This window comes from Sinohyriopsis cumingii, chromosome 4 (assembly GCF_028554795.1).
Source record: "Sinohyriopsis cumingii isolate HCF-2022 chromosome 4, ASM2855479v2, whole genome shotgun sequence".
Lineage (NCBI taxonomy): Eukaryota > Metazoa > Mollusca > Bivalvia > Unionida > Unionidae > Sinohyriopsis > Sinohyriopsis cumingii.
The window spans coordinates 117945528-117973051 of NC_142964.1; the positions used below are offsets into that span (position 1 = coordinate 117945528).

The 27524-nt window shown below is 34.5% G+C and overlaps 1 protein-coding gene across 1 annotated transcript in view; it reads right to left on the bottom strand.

The window, feature by feature from the left end:
- LOC149801970 (uncharacterized) overlaps positions 1-27524 on the bottom strand; it is a 46051-nt gene that overhangs the window by 13261 nt on the left and 5266 nt on the right. The window contains exons 2-10 of the mRNA XM_089956365.1: positions 27123-27321; positions 26406-26468; positions 24303-24359; positions 16505-16548; positions 12265-12361; positions 9888-9996; positions 6722-6832; positions 2819-2914; positions 2083-2209 (exon numbers count right to left, since the gene is read on the bottom strand). Of these exons, the coding sequence (XP_089812491.1) occupies positions 2083-2209; positions 2819-2914; positions 6722-6832; positions 9888-9996; positions 12265-12361; positions 16505-16548; positions 24303-24359; positions 26406-26468; positions 27123-27321 (903 nt within the window). The remainder of the gene's footprint in view (positions 1-2082; positions 2210-2818; positions 2915-6721; positions 6833-9887; positions 9997-12264; positions 12362-16504; positions 16549-24302; positions 24360-26405; positions 26469-27122; positions 27322-27524) is intronic.

The window sequence follows — 27524 nt, forward strand, 5'->3', positions numbered from 1 at the left end:
GTCATTTTATGAGGATATCTGTTAAATAGAGATTTGACCAGCATTAGAACTTCTCTTTGGCCAGTCTGCACAGGTTTGGTTACAAAGAAACTGGTTTAGGGAAGTTTCATTGCAAAATGATTTTCTATGGTTTACCATAAATATTTGTTTATGATGTCACTGAAATTGCAAACCACATGGATCCTGATCTGCCAGCATATTATGTGATTGCAGTCATGGGTCTATGCAGTTTGACTAAACAACATGAGTGCCCCAGACTAAGCATCAATACCATACCATATTTACCATATGAGTTGGGACATCATATTTGTTGGGACAACATAAATTAATTTTTAAAGTAATTTTTTATGCACTGTATGTTTTGGGAAACAGTATTTTCGAGTCATAAATTACATGTCGGAAAATGCACTCCAAATTAAATTTATAAAAAAAATATAAAACAGTGTACTTGAGATAAAACTCTTTAATCCACTACAGCATCATCTCATCAACACAACCCTTCTTCTGCATATGTACAATCCATTCTTTCAGAACAGAAATATTTTTTTTAGCTTTCTCACACCATGAAAAATTATTGTTAGAGGCAACACATCTCATGAAGCAGAAACTTCAAAGTCAGATATTTTTTTAATTTGCACCAGTCATGCTAATTCTCACACTTTTAACCCCCATCTTATCATTAGTCCATCCATAAATGAGATCAAAGTACACTAGAATTTCATCCATGGTAATGATATTGTTGGCAAAATTATCTTCTCTTCTGGCCTTCATGAATTTAACAAATGATTTTATTTTCTCCAAATCTTCTGGGCAACAATGAGTTGTTGATGTCCGTGCATGAAACACTATGTTCCATTCTTTAATTTTCAAAATTCCCGTGAATACCGGTGAAAAGGAACCAAAGTTAACTTCCATATCTTGGCTGACTTTGTATATTAAAAAACAAAAACTGGCACACTTAAACGAATCCAAAGTTGGATTCCAAGTTTGGCTTTAGCTTCCATATCTTGGCTGACTTTGTATATTAAAAAACAAAAAATGGCACACTTAAACGAATCCAAAGTTGGATTCCAAGTTTGGCTTGCTTTGTAATAAAATAACTTTTGTATAGTTATCCTTTAAAAATAAAAGTCAGCTTAAAAGTATCCAAAGTCGTCTTCTGAGGTCAGCTTGCTTTGTAATTAAAATAACCTTTGAATTTGATGTTCTGTTGGTAAGTTCAACCAAGTTTACTTCTTTCCTTCAGTTGTGTTTATTCACCATCTGGGCTTCTATGTGCTTGGCATCTGGAGTTATATCTAATATTAAAAAAAAGCATTGATGTCTGCGAGTAAATAGTATAGACAGCAATAACTTGCTTTAATAATACATTTTGTAACCCATGCTAGTGAAAAGATTGACGCTTGCACTCAATAATATCAAATAGTTGACCTGGATATAATACAATCTTGGTTATTTTGCATCTACCACCGTGTCATGCATGAATGGCAGTTGTCTTCAAGCAACTGGTTGATTATTTCAATGACGTTTGCAATTCTGGATACAGTTTTCAGTTGGATAACATATTTAAACCTTTGAGTACAACCAAACATGATTTGTTTCTCAATGTTCATGTCAATGAACAATGTTTTGTTTGTTACTGGATATAAGTGATACATGCTGTAGTATGAATGCATATGCTACACATATATGGAGTTCTTGGATATATTTTATTCTTTAATGCTCATGATGAAACAATACAAGGTTAGTTTTTTTCATTTTATTATCAAATAAGCATTTTGTTTATCTATTTTATTGCAATATGCTGGGGAGCAGCACAAATTCAACACAATTTATTTTGTTTCTCAAGTCTTGGGACATTTAACCAAGGTGAAAAAAGTTTCAACATCAGTTCTGGGATAGGAATTTTTTTTATTTTATCATGTCCCAGTGTCATTTTAATGTAATTATGCTAAATAACACAAGACCCTAAACTACCATATCTCATTTGTTTCTTCTAGGTCACCAACGATGCAGTGAAACCATCTCAGGCAAATTCTGTTCCTTAAAGCACATGAAATTTGAGAGAAAATTTCTTCTTACTATGCCATATTGCAGTCCAAGTCTTACTCCTTCTCTTATTTCCTGCACATCACTTGTGTCCGAACCACTGCTTAAAATGTCGGACATAACCTTCTGAGTCTCTATCTGACTACCCTTGGCAAATGGGCTGAAATGAGGTTGATATCAGTTATCTTCCTTGATATTTGCACTTGTTCTAATAAAATGAGTTTCAAATCAGTTATCTTCCTTGACATTTGCACTCTGTCTAAAAAAGTAAGGTTGATATCAGCTATTTGCATTCTAACAAAATGAGGTTGATATCAGTAATCTACTTTGATATTTGAACTCGGTCTATAAAAATAAAGTTGATATCAGTTATTTTCTTTAATATTTGCACTCTATCTAAAAAGATACGGTTGATATCACTTATCTTTTATGATATTTGTACTCTGTCTAAAATTAATAAAGTTGATATCAGTTATCTTCCTTGATATATACACTCCGTTTAACAGAAGAGATAATTCTTCAATACTTTTTCTCCATTTGCAATATATATATCTGTAGGCTTTGTCATACTCTGTATATGTAGGAAGTTTTGCAAACTCTAAAACATGGCAGTATTTTATTTAAATGAAAGATGAAAATATTTATTTATACCACCTATGTAGACAACAGGTTCTTTGCATAAAAAGAGTGAATCCAGTAAAAATGCAGCCAAAGAATAAATGGTACATGTGCATGCATAAACACAAGCACACCCACCCAACCACCTTACCCAAAAAGGAAAACTTTCACATCCTTCTCCCATTCTATCACAGGATTATGCTTGGCCTCCATAGTAGCTTCTACAAATTTTCTTACAACAGGTAGTCTAAAAAGAAAATAATCTAGATTGTATGTTGTATAAGAAAAATCATTACCGTACCCTTCAGTCTTCTTTAATAGAATCTATGTTTGGGTTTGCACCGACACAAGGAAATCAGAGTCAGAACCACATGAATAGACAAATAATGTAACCCCACCCCCAACTGGGATTTCCTTGTGTACAAACACCATCACAGATTATTTTTCTTACCCAATATTTTCCAATGAAATTAAAATAACCCTGCATTTTGCAATATAGTCAGCAGATTACAAAAATACAGTATTCATTAGGTAATATTAGTCTCTCACTTTATACAATTGTACTCTTTAATCAAAAATCTGAATAATTATCTAAGTAGAATATAGCAATATATACCATGTTGAAAAAAGAAGAAAAAAGTATAATTTTTTAAAATAATTGTTACACATTGTAAGTATTTTACCATGAGTATCAGGAGCACATGCTACTGTTTGTAAACACCATGCATTAATATGAATATGTTAATGAGGGTGGTGCCATTACCTGTCATTACCCTAAGTACAAAAGTCCTATGCATTTAAAAATAGAAACATAAACAACATTTGACATTATTACTGCAATATCACATTTAATTGATGTGTGATGTGATATTGATTTTTAATGCAGCTTTAACAATGTTTCAGTCATATCACTACGATGTCCGCAATGTGCCAGTTTATAGGACATCATGCCACAGATATGTAGCATGATGTCCCACCTAGTCTCATTATCCTGACACCAGGCCGACCAGTCCTAACACTAACCTCTTAATGTTGAACACCAAGTGAGGCAGCTGTTAGTATCATTTTTGAAAGTCTCTGGTATGACTCGGCCGGGGATCGAATCCATGATCTCCAGCATCCATTTAATTGATAAAAATAGCAATAATTATTCTTTTAAACGGATAACTTTTGACACTCATCAGTTCCAATTCAGAATTAGTTCTATAGTAAGCAAAAGTACAATGCAATACAATACTGGGTAGTACACACAGTTCAAACGAAGTGAGTAGTGACTGTCAGAAGAATGCTACATGGAAATCTTCTTGTGAAATAGCATGAGGACTGATGAATGAGCCAATCTGGTTGGCAAGTGCATGAGTTTTCATTTGTGGTTGCATTACAATGTTTGATTCAAATGGGGTGGATTGGGGGGTGTTTTACAAAGTCTGAAGAAAGTAGGTCTGGTCTAACACATTTCTGATTATTGCCAGCTTTGTGGTAGATGATGAAAGAGTTTGGATTTTTGTAGCCAGTGATGTGTATTAGCTATGTGTCTGGAGCTCTACCAAGTAGCTTGATTTCGTGTGTGTATGTGTGTGTGTGACATCAAGTTGGCATGTGACTTTTAGAAAATCATGTCTCTAGAGGCAAAGATCTACTAAACAGAACAAAGTTAGATTTTAGCTCAAGACTGCATATCTTTTTCAGTGTATCTAATACCCCAAATATCACATTTGAATGTCAGAGTTAAGAGTCTATAAGAATCTTCATAATGTTCAATTCCACCAGATTTTTCATGGCATTAGTCAGGAGTTAAGATTCCACCAGATTTTTCATGCCATAGTCTGGAGTTAAGATTCTATCAGATATTTCCTGACATTAACCTGGAGTTAAGATTTTTCATGACATTAGTCTGGAGCTTAGATTCTATCAGATATTTCCTGACATTAATCTGGAGTTAAGATTCTATCAGATTTTTCATGACATTAGTACCTAATCAGACGGCATTAGGATTTTATATTTTAAAAGGTTCTATAAAAAATTTCATGACATTAGTATGTCTTGACATACTAATAAGTATGGCATTAGTATGCCAGGTGTTAAGATTAATATCAGTATGTCAGTAGTTAAGCACGAGACTGTTCATGACATGGGTATGTTAGTAGTTGGGATTCCATAGAATTTTCATGGAATCTATATGCCAGGAGTTGAGATTCTGTCAGATGTTTAATGACATTAAAACTGTCTAGAGTAAAGATTCTACCAGATATGTTGTCCTGACAGACATTAGTATACCAGGCATTTTTCATGACATTAGTATGCCAGAGTTTTTCATGACATTAGTACGCCAGGAGTTAAGCATGACATTAGTATACAAGGAGTTAAGTATGACATTAGTATGCCAGGAGTTAAGTATGACATTAGTATGCCAGGAGTTAAGCATGACATTAGTATGCCAGGAGTTAAGTAGACTTTAGCAAATCAGGAGATAAGATTCTATCAAATTTTACATGACATTATTCTGTAAGTAGCTGAGCATGGTATTAGTATGCCAGTAGTTAAGCATGGCATTATTATGTCAGGGGTTAAGTGTGATAAAGTATGTCAGTAGTTCAGCATGGCATTAGTAAGCCAGGGGTTAAGTGTGATATTAGTATGTCAGTAGTTAAGCAATGCAGTAGTATGACAGGGGTTCAGTATGATATCAGTATGACAGTAGATAAGCATATCATTAGTATGACAGGGGTTAAGTGTGATATTAGTATGTCAGTAGTTAAACATGGTATTAGTATGCCAGGGGTTAAATGTGATATTAGTATGACAGGGGTTCAGCATGATATTAGTATGTCAGTAGTTAAGCATGTCATTAGTATGACAGGGGTTAAGTGTGATATTAGTATGTCACTAGTTTAGCATGACATTAGTATGACAGGGGTTAAGTGTGATACTAGTATGTTAGTAGTTAAGCATGGCATTAGTATGCCAGGGGTTAAGATTAATATCAGTATGTCAGTAGTTAAGCATGGCATTATTATGCCAGGGGTTAAGTGTGATATAGTATGTCAGTAGTTAAGCATGACATTAGTATGACAGGGGTTAAGTGTGATATAAGTATGTTAGTAGTTAAGCATGGCATTAGTATGACAGAGGTTAAGTGTGATATAGTATGTCAGTAGTTAAGCATGACATTAGTATGACAGGGGTTAAGTGTGATATAGTATGTCAGTAGTTAAGCATGATATTAGTATGCTAGGGGTTAACTGTGATATAGTATGTCAGTAGTTAAGCATAGTATTAGTATGCCAGGGGTTAAGTGTGATAGTATGTCAGTAGTTAAGCATGGTATTAGTATGCCAGGAGTTAAGCATGACATTAGAATGCCAGGGGTTAAGTGTGATATAGTATGTCAGTAGCTATGCATGGTATTAGTATGCCAGGAGTTAAGCATGACATTTGTATGCCAGTAGTTAAGCATGGCATTAGTATGCCAGGGTTTAAGTGTGATATAGTATGTCAGTAGTTCTGCATGGTATTAGTATGCCAGGAGTTAAGCATGACATTAGTATGCTAATAGTTAAGCATGGCATTAGTATGCCAGGGGATAAGTGTGATATAAATATGTCAGTAGTTAAGCATGGCATTAGTATGACAGGGTTAAGTGTGATATAGTATGTCAGTAGTTATGCATGGTATTAGTATGCTAGAAGTTAAACATGACATTAGTATGTCAGGGGTTAAGTGTGATATTAGTATGTCAGTAATTAAGCATGGTATTAGTATGACAGGAGTTAAGCATGGTGTTAGTATGCCAGGGGTTAAGTGTGATATTAGTATGTCAGTAGTTAAGCATGGTGTTAGTATGCCAGGGGTTAAGTGTGATATTAGTATGTCAGTAGTTAACATTCTATCAGATTTTTCATGCGTCATAGGCATGATATTTATATTTCAAATACATACTCTCAGAATCCTGTCTGAAATTATTTCACCATTAAATATTTCGAATTCATTAATCTCAAAAGAAACATTGAGAGTATTCAAAATATGGCAGCTGAACTGTAGAAAATCTCCTTACGTGTCTGATGGATTGACACAGAAACCTTCTATCCTTATGTTTTTGTTCAGCAGAAAAACAGAGACTTCCACTGGTAGAACTTCCAAGTTGGGTATATGGTCTGTGAGATATCTGAAAAATTTATCAGTATTAAACACTGACATTAATGGTGCAACAAGTATGTTTACCTATACTGTGCCTTTACTTTTGGTGCATAATTGGAAATTGCAATGAGCTATAAATAGGTGTTGACAAGTCTTAATAATGAACCTGTTTACAAGTTTGGGGTAATTTCCCACTGGATGATTAAGTCAGGTGGGTTCTGTTGCAATATGAGTTATTGTAAAAAATGGCATGTGGGCAGTATTGTGACATAAATCAAGTAGGAAAATATTGCAATGTACAGCTCATATGGTGTATATGAGAATGAAGAGGTGGATAATTAATTAATTCCTATTTTCCTATGTTCTTGTTTTAATAACAGGCTGCAGATGTGTTTAATGTTTAGATATAATTTGAGTGGAAATATTTGTTTGGATTATTTATTAGAATTATGAAGTGCTCAATGTCTTTGAAATAAATTATTATTCTTGAAATTTTTATGAATTTACTCAAAGGAGTAATGGAAAAATGCCATTCTGATGCACCAAGACTTTTGGTACATCAGTACATGGAATTTACTTTGGAATTTTTATTTTTTTTAATTGTGATATAACTTTTTAGGATTTATTTGGATTTAATTCGCAAAATTGTAAGTTCATCCTAATTTTTTATTTTATAACAGAGAATTGAATTATTTGTTAAGTTTTAAAAACTCGTTGGTTTTGAAGGCCACAGAGAGTCCTAACACAAAACCCCTATGCCACACATCAAAACAATGCAATATACAATATGATACAGTACATATTGATATACATATATAAAAACAAAAAAACAAAGAACTAATGAATATTCACAGCCATTAAGGACTAACAGTAACTGGTATCAGGTAAGTACTGTTTTGTATCTACTCTACACCTTTATTAGCAATATTTGTAGAAAAATGGCAAATTTAATGAATGCATCAATACACTGGTGGATCATTTCACCCCTACTGTGATGGAATGATGAATAAGTCAAGCTCAAGAGTCTTTATCAGAAGAAATATACCAAAAAATCTTAAAATTCAAGTCACCTGAAGAAAATTATACTAGTTTTAAGATGACTGAAATACACCTTTTGCTGAGGGCAGAAGTGAGTACAATCTATACTTCCTTACAAGTGGAGTCCAAATGCAAACTGCATAGATCCAGATATGCTGTCCAATATAACACAATAGATTCAGATCTTCTGTCCAATATAACACCATAGATCCAGATCTGTTGTCCAATATAACACCAAAGATCCAGCCCTGCCATCCAATATAACACCATAGATCCAGACCTGCTGTCCAATGTAACAACACAGATTCAGATCTGTAGTCCAATATAACACCATAGATCCAGATCTGATGTCCACTAAAACACCACAGAACTAGATCTGCTGTCCAATATAACACCAAAGATCCAGACCTGCCATCCAATATAACACCATAGATCCAGACCTGCTGTCCAATATAACATCATAGATCCAGACCTGCTGTCCAGTATAACCCCACAGATCCAGACCTGCCATCAAATATAACACCATAGATCCAGACCTGCTGTCTAATGTAACAACACAGATTCAGATATGCAGTCCAATATTACACCATAGATTCAGATCTGCTGTCCAATAAAACACCACAGATCTAGATCTGCTGTCCAATGTAACACCAAAGATCCAGACCTGCTGTCCAGTATAACCCCACAGATCCAGACCTGCTGTCCAATATAACCCCATAAATCTTGGTCTATGCACTTTGTTCAGAGCAATCTGAAAAATAAACAACACAGACCCTGGTCGGCTAATAAATTATATGATGGCAGATCAGGGTCTTTGTTGTTTGCAGTTGAACTCAACTTATTAAGTGAGTATTTACCATTAAACCTTCTTTCACTTAATGATATGCATGCATAAATGGCAAGTGGATTTTGTACACTGAATGCTGGAGAAGAATCAAGAACACCAATATGGTATTCAGTTATGAAAGCATAAAAAGATATAATCAGAGGAGATATATATTCCAGATCCAAAGCCACTGTATTAGATTTCACTTTTCACAATCCAGGAGTCACTGATTCAGTACCTGCCCAGGTCAGCCTGGGACAGCCGCTGCAGAATGTGCTTGTGAAAGGCAAATAGCTCCCATTTCCTTGGCATGATGTTAATAATAATATGTTAAAAATGCCAATAAAGTCATACATGAATGTCCTGCTTAATTTTCAAAAGTAATTTAATACTAGAGATACAAATATAAGTGTTACTATAATGTTAAACTGTGCATTGGTCTATTCGTTTAATTAGCATGAGCTGGACAAAGCAAAACAAGTACTATCTATATTTTTACTAACAGGTTTCTACTAACTCATGTACAGCTGAAGCTGTATGATTTTGATGCATAAAGGGAGATAACCCAAGATGCACGTAAAGGAAGGCAACTAAAGGTGGTGCTCTACAGTTTTATATTTTGCATAGGGTTAGGATTTTAAAGAAAAAGAATTTCCCCGGCTTGTATACCTTAGGTGTAATTCTAAGAACCTTTAATTCCCTTTATTTTGGTATATGATTGATGGGTGTAATATGGGTTATAGAGTATACAGCTTGGCCTTAGTCCAGATGTGCACCTTTCAAAAAAGTGCTAGCACTACTTGGTCATTTTCACTTCCTGAACTTTAGAGGTAAATTGTATAAAAAAGAGCCAATAACTTTTTTTACATTTTATATATTTGTTAATTCATTCATTGCCCTTTTAGAAGCTGGTATTGTCTAGTCTGGCAAAATTCATTTTCCCTATTTTAATAGCTGCTATGGATAGTGTCCTTTAGACAAATTCAGGATGATTTTTTAGCACAAGGGAGCATTCATTTTAGTTAGCAGTGTGTTTATATCATGTACAATTTCCAAAGAAATATCATCCACATTACATTAATGTAGCATAGAGGTATGCCACCATTCTCTCCATTGTGCATGTTTTAAATGCAAACAGCTTCACCTTACATACGTCACTCTCTCAAAAGAACATAATAACTGGTGAGTGCCCCCAAAATCACGAAAGATGTTGATTTACTTGTCATAAGCCTCGGCAACCAGTTTGGTGCATGTAGAAAGCTCTTTCTCTAGTTCTTGTAATTTCCTCTCCTGTGTGCTCTGTAGTTCTGCTGTTTTTAACATCACCTCTGAAAACACAGAGAATTTTGACACATGAATCAAAATATTTTACTCACAATTTTTTTTATCAACACCAGCATGTTGAAAAAGCAAGTCATTTGGAAATTTTGTTCATCAAAATGAAATCTACTGAATACTTTTTGTCTATATGATTTTCTTCTATCACTGGTCACTGAAATTTACTGTGATAATGAGACCACTTTAAACTGGTTAATCCTGAATAATGTAGGAAGTGGTACCTAGAATCTGTACTCCAATTTATTTAGAACTTAAAGTACAGATAAGCTCTAAACCCCCCCATTGTCAGTTCTCCTTATCCTGACACAAGGCAGACCAGTCCTAACAATAACTTCTTAATGCTGAGCACCAAGCGAGGCAGCTGTTAGTACCATTTTTGTAAGTCTTTCATTGGACTCAACAAGGATCGAACCGACGCCCTCCCGCATCTGAGGCGTACGCTCTAACCACTAGGCCACTGGAGCATTACTGAGAGACACAGAGAGAGAAAGAGAGAGAGAGGGAGATGTGGGGGGTAGGAATAGATACAGATGCATCAAATAATCAACGACAAAGACAAAAAATATGACAAATTTCATATCTTTTCTTACATTCACATTTTTGAAACTTTGAAAAACAATCTGCAAATTTGAAAAACGTGAACAAAAAGAATGGTAACATACAGTCAGGTTTTCTCAAATAAAAATGTGACACTACATTTACATAAATTGTTTCATTTGTGAACAATATGAAGCAAGGAATTTTCAGTAATAATTGGTTAACTTAAGAATGAAAGATGAGAAAAAAGCCATGAGAAATAAATGTCACTAAATTGGTTGAAATATTTATGCAATTACATGTAGTTCAAAGCGATGGCCATATTCATGTGAGAAAGATACTGTTTTGGTTAAATATCCAATAAAGAAACACATAAAAAGGTGAAAAAATGAAATGACAACTTAAATCCAGTTAAACAAACAAAATTCCCAGCTTTGTAGCCATGCCCTTACAAGGTTAAATAAAACAATTCTTGCCACATATTCTTTATCTATGACTTAAAAGTCCTAAGCATTATGTTTTCTAATCTGAATCTTTTGTTTGTTTTATTACTGCAAAAGTACTGGTATTATAACGAAAAGAGAATGATCATAATTATGATAAAAAAATATTTTATTATATTTCACTGATAACAATACAAAATTTATCACAGCATACATGGCATTTATCATACAACAACTTACATTAATGGCCACAATAAAAATGTATTATATCATGCTTCACATTCATCACATATACATTTTATCATTCATGGTCAAACACAAATTGTATCATAGCAAATGTCATGTTCATGGTCAAATACAAATTTTATCATAGCATATGTCATGTTCATTGTCACATACAAATTTTATCATAGCATATGTCATGTTCATTGTCACATACAATTTTATCATAGCATATGTCACATTCATTGTCACATACAATTTTTATCATAGCATATGTCATGTTTATTGTCATGTACAAATTTTATCATAGCATATGTCATATCATATGTCAAGTTCCTTGTCACATACAAATGTTATCATAGCATGTCATGTCATAATTTATACAAACTTGAAAGGCCTTCATTCCATGATGCTTTCTGTCAAAGTGTTGTCAAATTATATTCAGCATTTTTGGGGTAGAAATCATTTCGAGAATTTTCTATTTTTAGTACCAATGACTATATCTGACTGACATTATCTGTACAAATTTGAAAGGTCTTCTTGCCAAGATGCTTTTTCTCAAATTGAACAAATTCATTTCAGCAGATTTTGATTACAGTTGTTGTTGTTGTAGGGTTTAATGCCATTTTTCAGCAGAAGATAGGCTATACATGGCACCCAGTATAAATAGTGAAGGAAGAACCCTGGAAAGAACCACTGACCCACGAGAAGCTACTGGCAAGCTTTCTCACATACCCACAATGGCCGAGCCTAAGACTTAAACCCATGCAGACAGAGGTGAGATGGCAGTGATCGGTAATGGTGAGCCACTCAGAGCCTCATTTTGATTACAGGGCTTGTACTATTTTTAGTGAATTAATTTCAGTATACTTTTTGCCAGATTTTGTCAAAACTGTCCTGTGGATTTTGAGAAGAAGCTTAAAAATAGCAATTGTTGATGAATATGATTCACAATGCACAACACATGATGGCACAGGGACATATCATCAAGAGTCATATAATGGTAATATTTAATATTTAAACTCAGCTTACAGAGCAAGAGATAAAAGCCCTTACGTTCTTCAAACAGTGTTTGCGAATGTATGTCAGCAATTCCTTTGGCGGTCTCACTCTCCAGCATCTGTTTTCTTTGCTTGAAGTCTTTTTTTAAAGACTGTTAAAATAAAAATTCCAATTAGTTGCATGCTAATAAGACAATCAATTCAAATGCACTTGACTAATAAAGTAAAATCGGATTTAAGTGACCACTGTTTTGGAAGACCACCTGTCATGAGAGACCAGGCCTGATACAAGTTTCATGAACATTTTGAGTAATAAAATGTTATTCCAAGCTTGAAAGTCTTACCGTACATTTACAAATGCAACCATTTCATTGGTCAGAGGTTTGTCTCATAAAATTTGGAATCTAGGCAAGTTTTATGATGAAAATGCAAGGAGATCATAAACTGTGCATAGCTTTGAAATATCATTATCAGCCTTTCAGAAAACAACATTTCCATCACATTACTTCCTTGATAAATGACTTACATGAGTGAGAATCACATTTACAGCTTGTAGTGTAAGAAATCTGCCCATGATTCAATAATAACAAATTCCACTTTTGAATCTCCAGTGCCTGTGTATTCAAAATTAGCATTTGTTTACATACCAATGTGCTTATAAAATCAAAGGCAGGATTAAATACTAAAGGCTTATAAACATAGATGTGATCAGTGAGGTATAGATGAGATCAGTAAGGTATAGATGTGATCAGTGAGGTATAGACGTGATCAGTGAGGTATAGATGTGCAGCTCATCTGGCTGACCTAGCACATTAGTTTTGTGTCGATGATAATTTCAGCCACCTATAGTCATAAGGCTATTATAGTAGCTGACAATTTCAGACTTAAAAAAGGTTAATTAAAGACAAATGTAGATTGCAATAGAAAGTGTTGAAGATATTAAGATGGAATGAAGTGTTTATATGAATCTTAAAATTTATGAAAACTGGAAATAATATATGTACCAGTTGGTTTTTTTGTGTGTTGTAATAGGGTCACTGGCATGACCACATCATACTTGAAATGCCTGCATTATATCTTTAATCATTTTATAATGAAGGGCACTATAACAACAGACACCACTCTGGTAACCTAGTGGTTTGAGCATCCACCTAGGATATGGGAGGTTGCAGGTTCAAACCCCTGCAGAGTCATATCAAAGACTAAAAGAATTGGACTAGCAGCTGCCTTGCTTGGCACTCAGCAGTGAGATATTAGTGTTAGGACTGGCTGGCCTGGTGTCAGGATAATGTGACATGATGTTATATGTCTGCGGCATGATACCCCAGTGCTAGATATCACTATAAACTGTCACACTGCAGATATCATAGAGATATGACTGAAAAATTGTTAAAGCTATGTTAAAAGTCCGAATCACACACACACGCATGCATGCACAAACACACACACACAACTGAAACTTTATGTTATACTTCTTGTTTGCAATCTATAAGTGTCATAATGTGATGCTTAGAGACTGATAATTTCATTTTTGGGTTTGGGGTTGGAACCTATAGGAAATTTTGCACAAAAAAGGTTGTCACCATTAAATAGCTTGAATGTTCTGATTTAGAGAAGAAAAGAGCCTATTTTATTTTATGTTCCACCAAGAATTGCTGCACTTTCCAATAGAAATAAATCTGATAATTTACTGGAGTGAATTACTGAAATATTTTTTCAATGCAGATGACAGACATCAATAACATTATGAAAAAGAAATCTGATCCCCATTTTGACAGTTACTAGAACCAGTGGTAAGTATGGCCACCTATCATACAGACAGCAATAACATTATGACAAGGAAATCTGATCCCCATTGTGACAGTTACTAGGTCCAGTGGTAAGTATGGCCACCTATCATACAGACATCAATAACATTATGACAAAGAAATCTGATCCCCATTTTAACAGTTACTAGGGCCAGTGGTAAGTATGGCCACCTATCATACAGACAGCAATAACATTACGACAAGGAAATCTGATCCCCATTGTGACAGTTACTAGGTCCAGTGGTAAGTATGGCCACCTATCATACAGACATCAATAACATTATGACAAAGAAATCTGATCCCCATTGTTACAGTTACTAGGGCCAGTGGTAAGTATGGCCACCTATCATACAGACAGCAATAACATTATGACAAAGAAATCTGATCCCCATTGTTACAGTTACTAGGGCCATTGGTAAGTATGGCCACCTATCATACAGACATCAATAACATTATGACAAAGAAATCTGATCCCCATTTTGACAGTTACTAGGGCCAGTGGTAAGTATGGCCACCTATCATACAGACAGCAATAACATTATGACAAAGAAATTTTATCCCCATTTTGACAGTTACTAGGTCCAGTGGTAAGTATGGACATCTATCATATGGACAGCAATAACATTATGACAAAGAAATCTGATCCCCATTTTGAAAGTTACTAGGTCCAGTGGTAAGTATGGACACCTATCATACAGATGGACAAGGATTAAAATCCTGCCATGTGATTATGGTTTTTCTCTCAATTTTGTTTTGTTTATGTGAGAATATAACACAAAATATAGCTACCATAAGAAATCTGCTACTTTATTATATTATACATATTACTAGGCAATAAGTTTGAGCATAACATAACAAAATTGGCTACTTCTGAGTGAGTGATGGATATATTTCATCTTGTTAGTGAAAACTCATGAACTGTCATCAATGAGATGACATATATCCATTAAATCACTTGACAAAATTGCATCTTGAGGTAAAAGAAAAGAAAATCAGGCTTGATGAAAATATGCCCCACCCCTGAAATTTAAATGATCAGTTTCTTACAAGTTTTTGTCACATCTACTGGTTCTTCTCTTGCCATTAATTAGGTACTTTGAAGGCACTGCTGTCAGTAAAAGGATGAGATTGTAAACATTTACTTTTCATGGTGCAACATTAATTTAATTTTTTGCTGTTGTGACATTTACTGTTTACATTGAACCTTAAGTTATCACAAATTTTGATAACGAATATATATAGTTGTGACATTTGTTGGTAGCACTGTACCTTAACTGGCACAACATTGTGAGAGTATATGTTATTGTGACATTTGTCAGTATCACTGTACCTTAAGTGGCATAAAATGTGACAGTATCTGTTATTGTGACATTTAATGGTAGTACTGTACCTTAAGTGGCACAAAATTGTGACAGGATCTGTTATTGAGACATTTGTTGGTAGCACTGTACCTTAAGTGGCACAAAATTGTGACAGGATCTGTTATTGAGACATTTGTTGGTGGCACTGTACCTTAAGTGGCACAAAATTGTGACAGTATCTGTTATTGTGACATTTGTTGGTAGCACTGTACCTTAAGTGGCACAAAATTGTGACAGTATCTGTTATTGTGACATTTGTTGGTAGCACTGTACCTTAAGTGGCACAAAATTGTGACAGTAACTGTTTGAATTGCATCTTAGGTGTCACAAAATTGTGACAATTACAGTTTTAATTAGTAAGTACAGTCTCAACAGTAAATGTCATATTGCTTCTGACAAACAAAAAGTTTCTTTGTTTGGGTTTACAATTGTTATATCAGCTCTTTTGCTGAGATTTTGCTTGATCATATCCCTTGCCTGTCTGATCAGGTCCCTTGTCTGTCTAAGCATGTCTCTTATCTGTCTGATAATGTCCCTTGTCTGTCTGATGAGGTCCCTTGTCTGTCTAAGCATGTCTCTTATCTGTCTGATAATGTCCCTTGTCTGTCTGATCATGTCCCTCGTCTGCCTGATCATGCCCCTTGTCTGCCTGATCATGTCCCTTGCAACATTCATTAGCATTAAAAGGCACTACTGAGATTTTATGAATGAAGACTTCATAGACAAACATCGATTTGTCTACATGTGCATTTCCAAGTATGCTCATCTCAATCCATCTCTTTGTCTGTCTCCCAGTTTTAAGACAAATGTGATGTACTGGTATCATTGGATAGTTTTGTGTACTGGTATCGTTGGAGAGTTTTGTGTACTGCTATCATTGGAGAGTTTTGTGATAAAACTTTCTGTGGTCTAAGTCTGATCCAACCAAGAGATGTACAAAAAAAGAAATTAGAATTATCTGAACCTGATACACATTACTCATTACAATGTGTAATAAATAAATGTATGTACATAAATTCAAATATTTATAGAATGTAGCATGTAGATAGACACTAAAGCCAAGCAACATATGTGTGAGAGTTGAAAAAGTTCAATTTTAATGTTGGAATGGAAATGTAAAACTTACATGAAAATATTTCTCATGTGCTGAAAGTCCTTGCTTTAAATGTTCTGAAACAGAAAATAAACAAAATAAAGTCTAAAATCCTACATATTAAAAATAAATACTGAAAATAGCATCAGTAAAATGATTGGTCAATATTGAAAATAGTGACAGTAAAAATGATTGGTCAATAGTGAAAACAGTGACAGTAAAAATGATTGGTCAATATTGAAAACAGTGACAGTAAAAATGATTGGTCAATATTGAAAACAGTGACAGTAAAAATGATTGGTCAATATTGAAAACAGTGACAGTAAAAATAATTGGTCAATATTGAAAACAGTGACAGTAAAAATGATTGGTCAATAGTGAAAACAGTGACAGTAAAAATGATTGGTCAATATTGAAAACAGTGACAGTAAAAATGATTGGTCAATAGTGAAAACAGTGACAGTAAAAAAGATTGGTCAATATTGAAAACAATGACAGTAAAAATGATTGGTCAATATTGAAAACAGTGACAGTAAAAATGAATGGTCAATATTGAAAACAGTGACAGTAAAAATGATTGGTCAATATTGAAAACAGTGACAGTAAAAATGATTGGTCACCCTGAAAATAGTGACAGTAGAAATAATTGGTCAATATGCATATTTTTATGGTCAGCATTACATATACTAAGTTTCACAGCAATCCACAATAACTGCAAAATAACTGCATTTGCAAACATCTTTTATACATTATATCCCATTGTAATTCAAAAAGGGCATTAACTCTTGCAAAATTTAAGGAGCACACAAGTTTTTCAATATGTGCATCCTTAAATAATGAACATTATATTTACCAACTTTCACAGCAAGCCATACAAAACTAAAATACAAGATGCATTCAAAAGATTTTACCTTATACTGCATTCAACTGCAGAATAAAAATTCCCAGAACTCTTACAAAAAATGTTGGAAGTTAAACGATTTGTTGAGACACCTATAGCTTCAGGTGATGACCATAATATTTATCAACTTTCATGGTAATTTGTGAAAAACTGTGACTAGTTACACTAGCAAGACTGTGTTCAACACAGCATCAAGCTATATGACAAATATGGCAATAACTATAAGAAATATGGCTGGAGCAAAATTATTTTTTTAAATGTGCATATTCAGGCAAAAATCATAATATTTACAAAGTTTCATAGCAAGTCATCAAAAACTGTGGATCAAAAGGGCAATAACTCATTCATATATGATAAGAACAAGTAATATGGGTTATTCCTGTCTGAGTTATCAAAATTTTGCAGTATATTATTTTTTTATGAACATTCAATAGTACTAGAACTGATTGGAATGCACCTGGTCAGGTGACAATGTGGTGATTTTTCTGCAAGTGCAAGATGTCATTGGAAACTCTTTCAAGCCAAGCATAATGTAAAACTTAATTATCATCCTAACAAATGTACAAAAATTTAGTTTTCATGCCATGAAAATGAGAGTATATTCTACACCCAGCTGACTTGCAATTTATTGTAGCAAAGTTATTTCAAATATTTGAACATCTAAAATTTACATAAATTCATTAAATTAAACAAATTTGCCACATACAAGTTTTAGAGTTTATGTTTTCTCACTAGATTCAGGGAGATGTTAATCTCCTGAAAATATTAGGTTTTACACTAGAGTCTAGTTTGGATAATCCAGCTACCCTATTTACACTATATTATTCTGACTACCCTATTTACACTACAGTGTGGTTTGGATAATTTGACTATCCTATTTACAGTACATTGTGGTTTGGATAAATGGACTACCCTATTTACATTAGTCTGATCTAGATAATCAACTACCCTATTTACACTACAGTATGGTTTGGATAATCCAACTACTCTATTTAGAGTGCAGTCTAGTTTGGATAATCCAACTTCTCTATTTACACTACAGTCTAGTTTGGATAATCCAACTTCTCTATTTATAGTATAGTTTGGCGGGATAAATAAAGAGTCTGAATTTGCATTATATCAAGTTCACAATGTAGACCCTGGTTAGGGTCTTAACTGTTCAGTTATAGTGAAGGTCAATGTGATCATGTAGATGTATTTACTCATCTTAAATTAAATATTAATTGTTGTTCTAGAATATAATATTAATATAGTTTAACCAAAGTCTATTAAATCCTGATTATTGTATGCTCTGCACCTTTTCTGTCATCAAGAAACGTTCAGATGAAAGTCTTGATCATGATGGACTTTTACAATGGTGGCCAGGTATAAAACTGGGTGAAGAAAAGATCAAGTCAAGCCTAATAGTCACAATGTAGTGTAGTACACATTATTTTTTACATGCATAGCTTTCACTCTAACATCAGTGTGACATTCAATCCAGTTTGTACTGGATTACACCCTCTAGGTTGACCTCATCCGAATATGTCAACATACTTTAACACTGATTCTTACTGTATGTGTAATTTGGGGCATGTAAATAATGACCTTCCAAAAGAATATGAATCTAGCAAGATCCAAATAAAGTGAATAATCACCATTTAAAGGTATGTGTAATCAAATACACCCATTACTGAAATAGTCTGTACTGACTGCATGTATGACCCTATCTAACTTTTACTACAGACAGTGCAAACCCTGGTCAGGGTCTGTGCTATTTACAGTTAGACACACTTTATACATGAGTAGATATGGCATCAGATTATCATGTAGACTGGAAATCATGAATGTGGACAATTTATTCCAGGTCATCCTCAAAATTAAACCCTTTTATCCAACTGGTGTGTTTATCACACAGTTTTCATATAGTACTTCTCATTCTGTAAGACAAATGGCCAAGTTAATACATTTGTCAGAAAGCAGGGGCTATGCTTATTGTGATATGAAGATATCCTAAGTAAATTTTTGGCAAACTTAATTGAAAAAGGGGGTGGGATGGGTGGGGGCTTATCACCAAGCATGCACTTTTCATTGGATAAATATAGTAGCAATGGTTGGCATATTATGGATGAGGCAAAACTTTGATACCATATAACATGTTATTTTAGTGGTGGATAAATGCCAGCAATTTAGCCATCTTACAATAAGACCATACAAATAAATATATCAAAATTTACAACTGGATAAATAATTGTGGATAAATATTTTATCATTGCATGAATAAAACATGAGAATAAACATGCAACATTCATGCATTTAATTTAACAAGAGTGCTTTTTATATTTTCCATTCTTGGCATGTATGATAAAAATACAACAATGACTATCAACAGTATCCTAATAAAGCTTTCAAATTTCTTTAGGGCACCATTTCTTTGGTGTTCAACATAACTGAAGAATAAGGAAATATATATATGATCACTTGTATGTTGCTATATGTATTGAATTCATCAGGATGTTCATTTCTTATGTTTTTGTTACATTTTATAATCTCTGTCTGATGAAATGCAGATTGATGATGTTGTCATTGATTGAGTGAATACAGAGAACTAATGAACATGGTAATTGTATGGACAATATAAAGAATACTAGGGTACATGTTGATTATATGAACAACATGAAGAGTACTAGGGAACATGTTAATTATATGAACAACATTAAAAGTACCAGGGAACATGTATGGACAATATAAAGAATACTAAGGCACATGTTAATTATATGGACAATGTGAAGAGTACTAGGGAACATGTATGGACAGTATAAAGAATACTAAGGTACATGTTAATTATATGGACAATGTGAAGAGTACTAGGGAACATGTATGGACAATATAAAGAATACTAAGGTGCATGTAAATTATATGGACAATGTGAAGAGTACCAGGGAACATGTATGGACAGTATAAAGAATACTAAGGTACATGTTAATTATATGGACAATGTGAAGAGTACCAGGGAACATGTATAGACAATATAAAGAATACTAAGGTACATGTTAATTATATGGACAATGTGAAGAGTACCAGGGAACATGTATGGACAATATAAAGAATACTAAGGTACATGTTAATTATATGGACAATGTGAAGAGTACCAGGGAACATGTATGGACAATATAAAGAATACTAAGGTACATGTTAATTATATGGACAATGTGAAGAGTACCAGGGAACATGTATGGACAGTATAAAGAATACTAAGGTACATGTTAATTATATGGACAATGTGAAGAGTACTAGGGAACATGTATGGACAGTATAAAGAATACTAAGGTACATATTAATTATATGGACAATGTGAAGAGTACTAGGGAACATGTTAATTATATGAACAACACGAAGAGTACTAGGGAAAATAGATGGACAATATAAAGAATACTAAGGTACATGTTAATTATATGGACAACATGAAGAGTACTAGGGAACATGTTAATTATATGAACAACATGAAGAGTACTAGGGAACATGGATGGACAATATAAAGAATACTAGTGTACATGTTAATTACACTGGACAACAAATTTTTACAAAAGTCATGTTACTGAAATAAAATTAGTCAATTCTTATCAATTTTTATGTGCTGAACACGAATATGACAGTCAAATTGCAAAATTGGCTCTAGTTTTTTTGTAATCTGCAAGAAATTAATGTTTACATAACGAAATGCATTCCAATAGTAAAAGGTCAACTGTAATAGCCTACCTATAAAAAATCAAGTCATTGACTACATCTTAGATTTCTTCGCCTGTCTCTTGTACAGCTGTTCGGGAGCATCTCTGAGGAGTGTCCAGCAGTAGTCAGCCAGCATTGTAGTGGACCATTTTCCCTGGTATCTTTGTTCCATTGTTGCGATATCTTGCTGAAAACGTTCGCCGTGTTCATCACTAACAATACCACAGTTGCTAGGAAAGAAATCCAAATGGGAATGAAGGAAGTGAATCTTTAGAGACATATTGCAGCCAAGTTTCTTATACTTCATCAACATGTCTTCTACTAGTTCCTTATAGTTTTCTGCCCTAACATTTCCGAGGAAGTTTGTAGAAACTAGGCGAAAAGCATTCCATGCTTGTTTCGCGTCACCTTCCAGCAAGTTGTTGAACCGGTCATCTTTGAAAAGCTCTCGAATCTGAGGACCCACAAAAACTCCCTCTTTAATCTTTGCTTCGCTGAGTCGAGGGAATTTTTCATGCAGGTATCGGAATGCTGGCAAAGTCCGGTCAATGGCTTTCACGAAGTTCTTCATCAAACCTAGTTTGATGTGAAGGGGTGGTAGCAAGATTTTCTGAGCCTCAACCAGAGCTGGGTGTTGGATATTCTTCTCTCCAATGGCTACATTCTGCCTGTGAGTCCATTCCTTCCTCATGTAGTGCATTTCCCTTGCTTGGCTATCCCACTCGCATAAGAAACACATGTATTTTGTATATCCTTGCTGCAGTCCCATTAAAAGGGCAACTACCTTCAAATCACCACAGAGGTGCCAGCTGTACTTGTTATACTCAATGGAATTCAGTAGCTGCCTTAAGTTATCGTATGTCTCTTTCATGTGGACAGCATACGCTACTGGAATAGATGGAAGAATGTTTCCATTGTGCAAAAGCACAGCCTTGAGACTCAGTTTCGAAGAGTCCACAAATAGTCTCCATTCTTGTGGGTCATGAGTGATTTTTAAAGCATTCATGAGGCCCTCAATATCGGAACAGAATATCAGATTACTTTCCTTTCTGAAGAAAGGCTCCAATTGCTGGTGGCGCTTTCGATATGCAGTAATTGTGACATCTTCTTCTAGAAGATTCCATTGTTGGAGTCTTGATCCTAGCAATTCTGCCTTGTTCTTTGATAAGTCCAAATCACGAATCAGGTCATTTAGTTCTTCCTGTGTTATTCTGTGTGGGGTTGATGATGCACCACAGTGAAAATCTGGATCACTGCATGCTGATGGACCAGGAGAAGAACAGGTCGACTCACCTTTGTCTTCGTCAGATGAATCAAGAGAATATTCTGCTGGAGGTTCTGGAATAGGAAGTCCCTCACCATGTGGAACTGGTCTCAATGCAGACGGAATGTTTGGGTAGACTATTCTCGACTTCTTTCGCTTCGTTATTCCGCCGGAAAGAGGAGGAACCAAGCAGAAGTAACAGTCGTTTAGGTGGTTGCTTGGCTCTCTCCACACCATTGGGACTGCAAACGGCATTGATGACCTTTTGCAATTCAACCACTGTGAAAGCTGTGTTGTACATGTAGCACAGCATATATGCGGAGCCCAAGGCTTGTCTTGGTCACCAACCTTGCATCCGAAGTAAAGATGATATGCCTTCTTCACTTGAGAATTGATACTTTTCTTCTGGTTGGCAAATGTCACTTCCCCACAAATATAGCAAAAATTGTCCGCGGTATTAACACACTTTCGAGGCATTACTGTTCTTTATTGTACATAAATGGATAAAATAATAAGTTTTATGTAACAGAAGCTTGAACTGTCTCGCACAACGTCTAAAATATTTTAAATGCTGAACCTATCTGATTGGGCTTTATATAGTACACTGCTTACGTCAGCTTCAGCAGCCGCCTGGCATTAGTATAATAGGCCTACACATGTATAGTACACTGCTGACGTCAACTTACTTCAGCAGCCGCATGGCATTAGTATTGCATTGCATCAGAAAATGATGCAATCAACTGTGGATGATGTGAGCATGATGGTATTATGCAATGTTACATCATTATTCCGGATGTTGCTGCAGTCCTACTGGAGAAATTTACACAGTGAAACATAGAAAATGAGGTATATGAATATCTTCAAAACGAGAGCCAATACAAATTTTTCACGGTTATATTCGTGTTCGGCACACCAAAATACTACAGATTAGGGCCTTTTCAAGTCAGTAATGATTTCACAGTTGACCAGTGTTATATGAACAACATGAGTACTAGGGAAAATGTTAATTATATGAACAATATTAAGAGTACTATGGAAGATGTTTATATGAACATGAAGAATACTAGGGAACATGTATGAACAATATAAAGAAGACTAGGGAAAATGTCACTTATATGGGCAACATGAATATAAGGAGTACTTGGGAACATGGTAAATATATGGACAAGATGAAGAGTACTAGGGAACAGGAAACTACATGGACAATTTGAAGAGTACTATGAAATTGGATAATTGTATGGACAATATGAACAGTATGAGGAAACAGGATAATTGCATAGACAATATGAAGAGAACTAGGGAACAAAAAATTGCATGGACAATATGAAGAGTACTAGTGAACAGGGTAATTGCATGGACAATATAAAGAGTACTAGGAAACAGGGCAATTGCATAGATAATTTGAATACTACTAGGGAACAGGGTAATTGCATGGATAATATGAATAGTACTAAGGAACAGGGTAACTGCATGGGCAATATCAAGAGTACCAGGAAATGGTAAATGCATGGATAATATAAAAATATTGGGGAACAGGGTAATTGCATGGATAATAAGAAGAGTACAAGGGACAGGGTAAAATTCATTGTTGGACAAGTGAAATTTAATATAACTTGACAATTTTACAATGGAACATACTGACAAGTTAGTTACAAGACATAACCGTATTGCATGATTTGCTTCTATTGATTTGTTCAATAAACTATTTTGACCTATCTTCAATAGCACATTGTGTAATCACTAGCAATTTAGAAACTACTATAAAGATTATTATTGCAAGGCACAAAAATACTGCCGGTTAAAATTTAACTCTTTTTGGATAGAAATAGCTAAAGTTTAGATCCAGATAAATAGCCTGCTACGCGGCACAAGATAGCTGAAAGGTATCTCAAACTGTACATACATTGACTCAAACTGTAAATACATTGACTTAAAACAAATGAATATACAAATCTTACTCTTCAATATCTGTTCCAATGGTGTGAGGTTTTCATCTCCTTTCTGTCCATCTGATGCTGAAAGAAAAAAGATTTGAAGGGCATCAGGAATATAAAAAAATATAGCATCCAAAATATTTTGTCATGGCCTTTGACCATGAGTTACCTTGGATAGAAGACCACTGAGTTTGTTGCAGACTTCATCAGATACATGCAAAACCAAATGATAAGTTTGGCTAAATGTATAAGTAACATTTTTCTTGGAAAGAACATGAAGTTTTCAATGTGGTACCAGTCAAGCTATTTTTCAGATGTATCCAAAAATAAGGTTAAATTATTTTGCGTTATCATGCCTATAAGCAAGTAGGGCTAAAATGCTAAGCTGAGTCTGCTTTCCTATATGCATATATTAAGTTAATGAAGTGCAAAACTGCAAGGAATGACCTTTGATTAGATCAATTAGATCTGGTTTTCAAAATTGCTTCACAAAAATACAGATGCTGCTTGTCAAATATTTGCCATTTTCATTCAAAACCATTTAAATATTGAGGGGTTTTAATGAAAACTCAGAGTCACTGCCATCACTCATGCAAGGAGAGTAGTGAAATCTCTGAAAGATGGTATGTTGCCATAATTGAGATGAGATGAACACACTATTTTCACTACAACAAGCTGCATACTGCTAATTTTCTAATCCATTAAAAGACATAGTCATATAAGGATTTTCAGAATTGCCTACAAGTCCACAGTTTTGAAGGCTTTATCATCATCATTTTAAGATGGAAACAACAACAGAACACAAGAAACAAAAAGTTTTATAAACATTGGTAATGCAATCTGTTCTAATGAAGTTTTTAAAAGATTTGTAAAATTATGGGAGGTCACACAGGCCTTATTTTCATTTAGGATCAACTACATAATAAAAATTATAAAGTTAAGTATTTTAGTGAAAACCACATGTCAATATGACCATCCCTCAATAAGGACTAGTGATAACAAGATTTTCAAGATCAAGATGTACACTATGATGGAGGTCTGATTGATACCATTTTTCATTAACATCAACTAGATATTATAAAAAATCTTTTTGTGAAAAACCAATTCCAGGATAAGTAGCGATAACAAGGTTCTGATATGATAACTCTATCTACAAATTTGGTGGATAGAACATATATTTTGCTGCTTTGTACTAGCAACATATAATGGATTTCATGAGTTGCCTCCCTTAGTATATAACGCCCACTAACCAATTGCATGTAACAGTGGTGCATTATACATCAACAGAAAATGGTGGAGGCAATTGACTTAAAATGGATACTTTGTCAGTTTATCATTGAAAAAATGACTATGTACCAGAGGGAAGCCATTACAGTTGTATTTGAGTGAAAGGTATTTGTACCAACATGGACCAGAAATGGAAAATTGCTTATTTATCAGTCCATTCAAGTTGTGTGCTCCCCTTGTCTTGATCATGTAGAAACAGTGTTCAAATCTGAAAACTTAATTTTTTTTAATGCTGTGGCTTGCCACCGAATCCAGTGAAATTCAAAGACCTGAAGCACAGAAATATCTGCTCGATTTGCCAAGGTGTAGATAGGGTTATCATATCGAAACCTTTGCTAGCAAAGATGTCATTTAGGATGAACTAGATATCTTAATGAGTCTTTCAGTGAAAACTCATGTCACTACAGTCATCTGCTTAAAAGAAGCAACAATAACAAGATTTTATCAAAGTGGCCATCATGGTAGCCAAATCAGAGGTTAGACTGGTACCCACCAGATATCAGATCAGCACCATTCATCATAATAAATCTTTAGTGTAGGTATGAGGAGGAGTAACAGTCATATGATTTTCAAGATGGCTACTGTGGTGGCTATACTGGATGCCTGAGGTTACCATTTTTATTTAGGACCAACAAAACATCATAAAAAGTCCTTCATTGATCTGTATATATGTAATAACATCATTATAAATATAACATCCATTCAGGAGGAGTAGTGACAACTAGATTTTCAAGATAGCCACTGTAGTGGCCATACTGAATATCTGATTGGCAAGACATTTAAATAAATAAAATGTCATTAATAATTATGTTTATATTGTTACTTATATTAAATGTATACCTCTGTTTATTAAAGACTCAAAATACTTGTCTTCAGCTTTCTTTGATTCTGCCATGATTGTTGCTGAAAAGAAAAATCATAATAATTAAGTACCACAAAAATAAATCATTCAGTTTATAAAAATAAATCATCTGGCTTTATCAAGATCAAACAATGAATGTGGCAAAACATATGTATGTATGTATGTATGTATGTATGTATGTATGTATGCATGCATGCATGCATGCATGCATGTTATGTATGTATGTATGTATGTATGTATGTATGTATGTATGTATGTATGTATGCATGCATGCATGCATGCATGCATGCATGCATGCATGTATGTATGTATGTATGTATGTATGTATGTATGTGTATGTATGTATGTATGTATGCATGCAGGTAGGTATGCATGCATGTATGCATGCATGCAGGCAGGTAGGTATGCAGGCAGGATGGTATGCATGCAGACAGGTAAATAGGTAGGCAGCAAGGTATGAAGGTAGGCAGGTAGGTACATAGGTAGGTAGGTACATTGGTAGGTTGGTAGGTAGGTATATAGGTAGGTAGGTTGGTAGGTAGGTATATATCATATACATATATCATTCTGTATCAGCATTCACATTTTGAAACTGTTCATAACACCTAAAATCCAAGAGACCCTAAATAGGATTGTGCCTGTTTTAATAGGAAAGTTACAGATCCAAATGAGAGCTACAACTACGTTAGGTATACCTAAAAGGCTGTCAAACTGATGGTCCTTGATTATTTGATCAAGCTGCAGTGGGTTATTACAGCAAGGGCACTTGTGTTGCCTGTCAACCCACTCCTGGATGCACTTCTCACAAAAACGGTGACCACAGGATGTCATGACAGCTGCCTTCATCTGGCACATGCATATTGAACACTGGAAGAAGTCACTTATTGCCTGAACCTAAAGCAAGAGTGATACATGCAGATGTAACATACAGTATTGCCTGAACCTGAAGTAAGAGTAACACATACACATGTAACAGTCAACTTGTAGTCAGTTCCACTGCATTTTCTGTACATTGTCATATACCATTAAAAAATGAAATGAAATATCAAAATTACATTTTACTCTAATTTATGGAAACATAATATTTATTAGTGGTC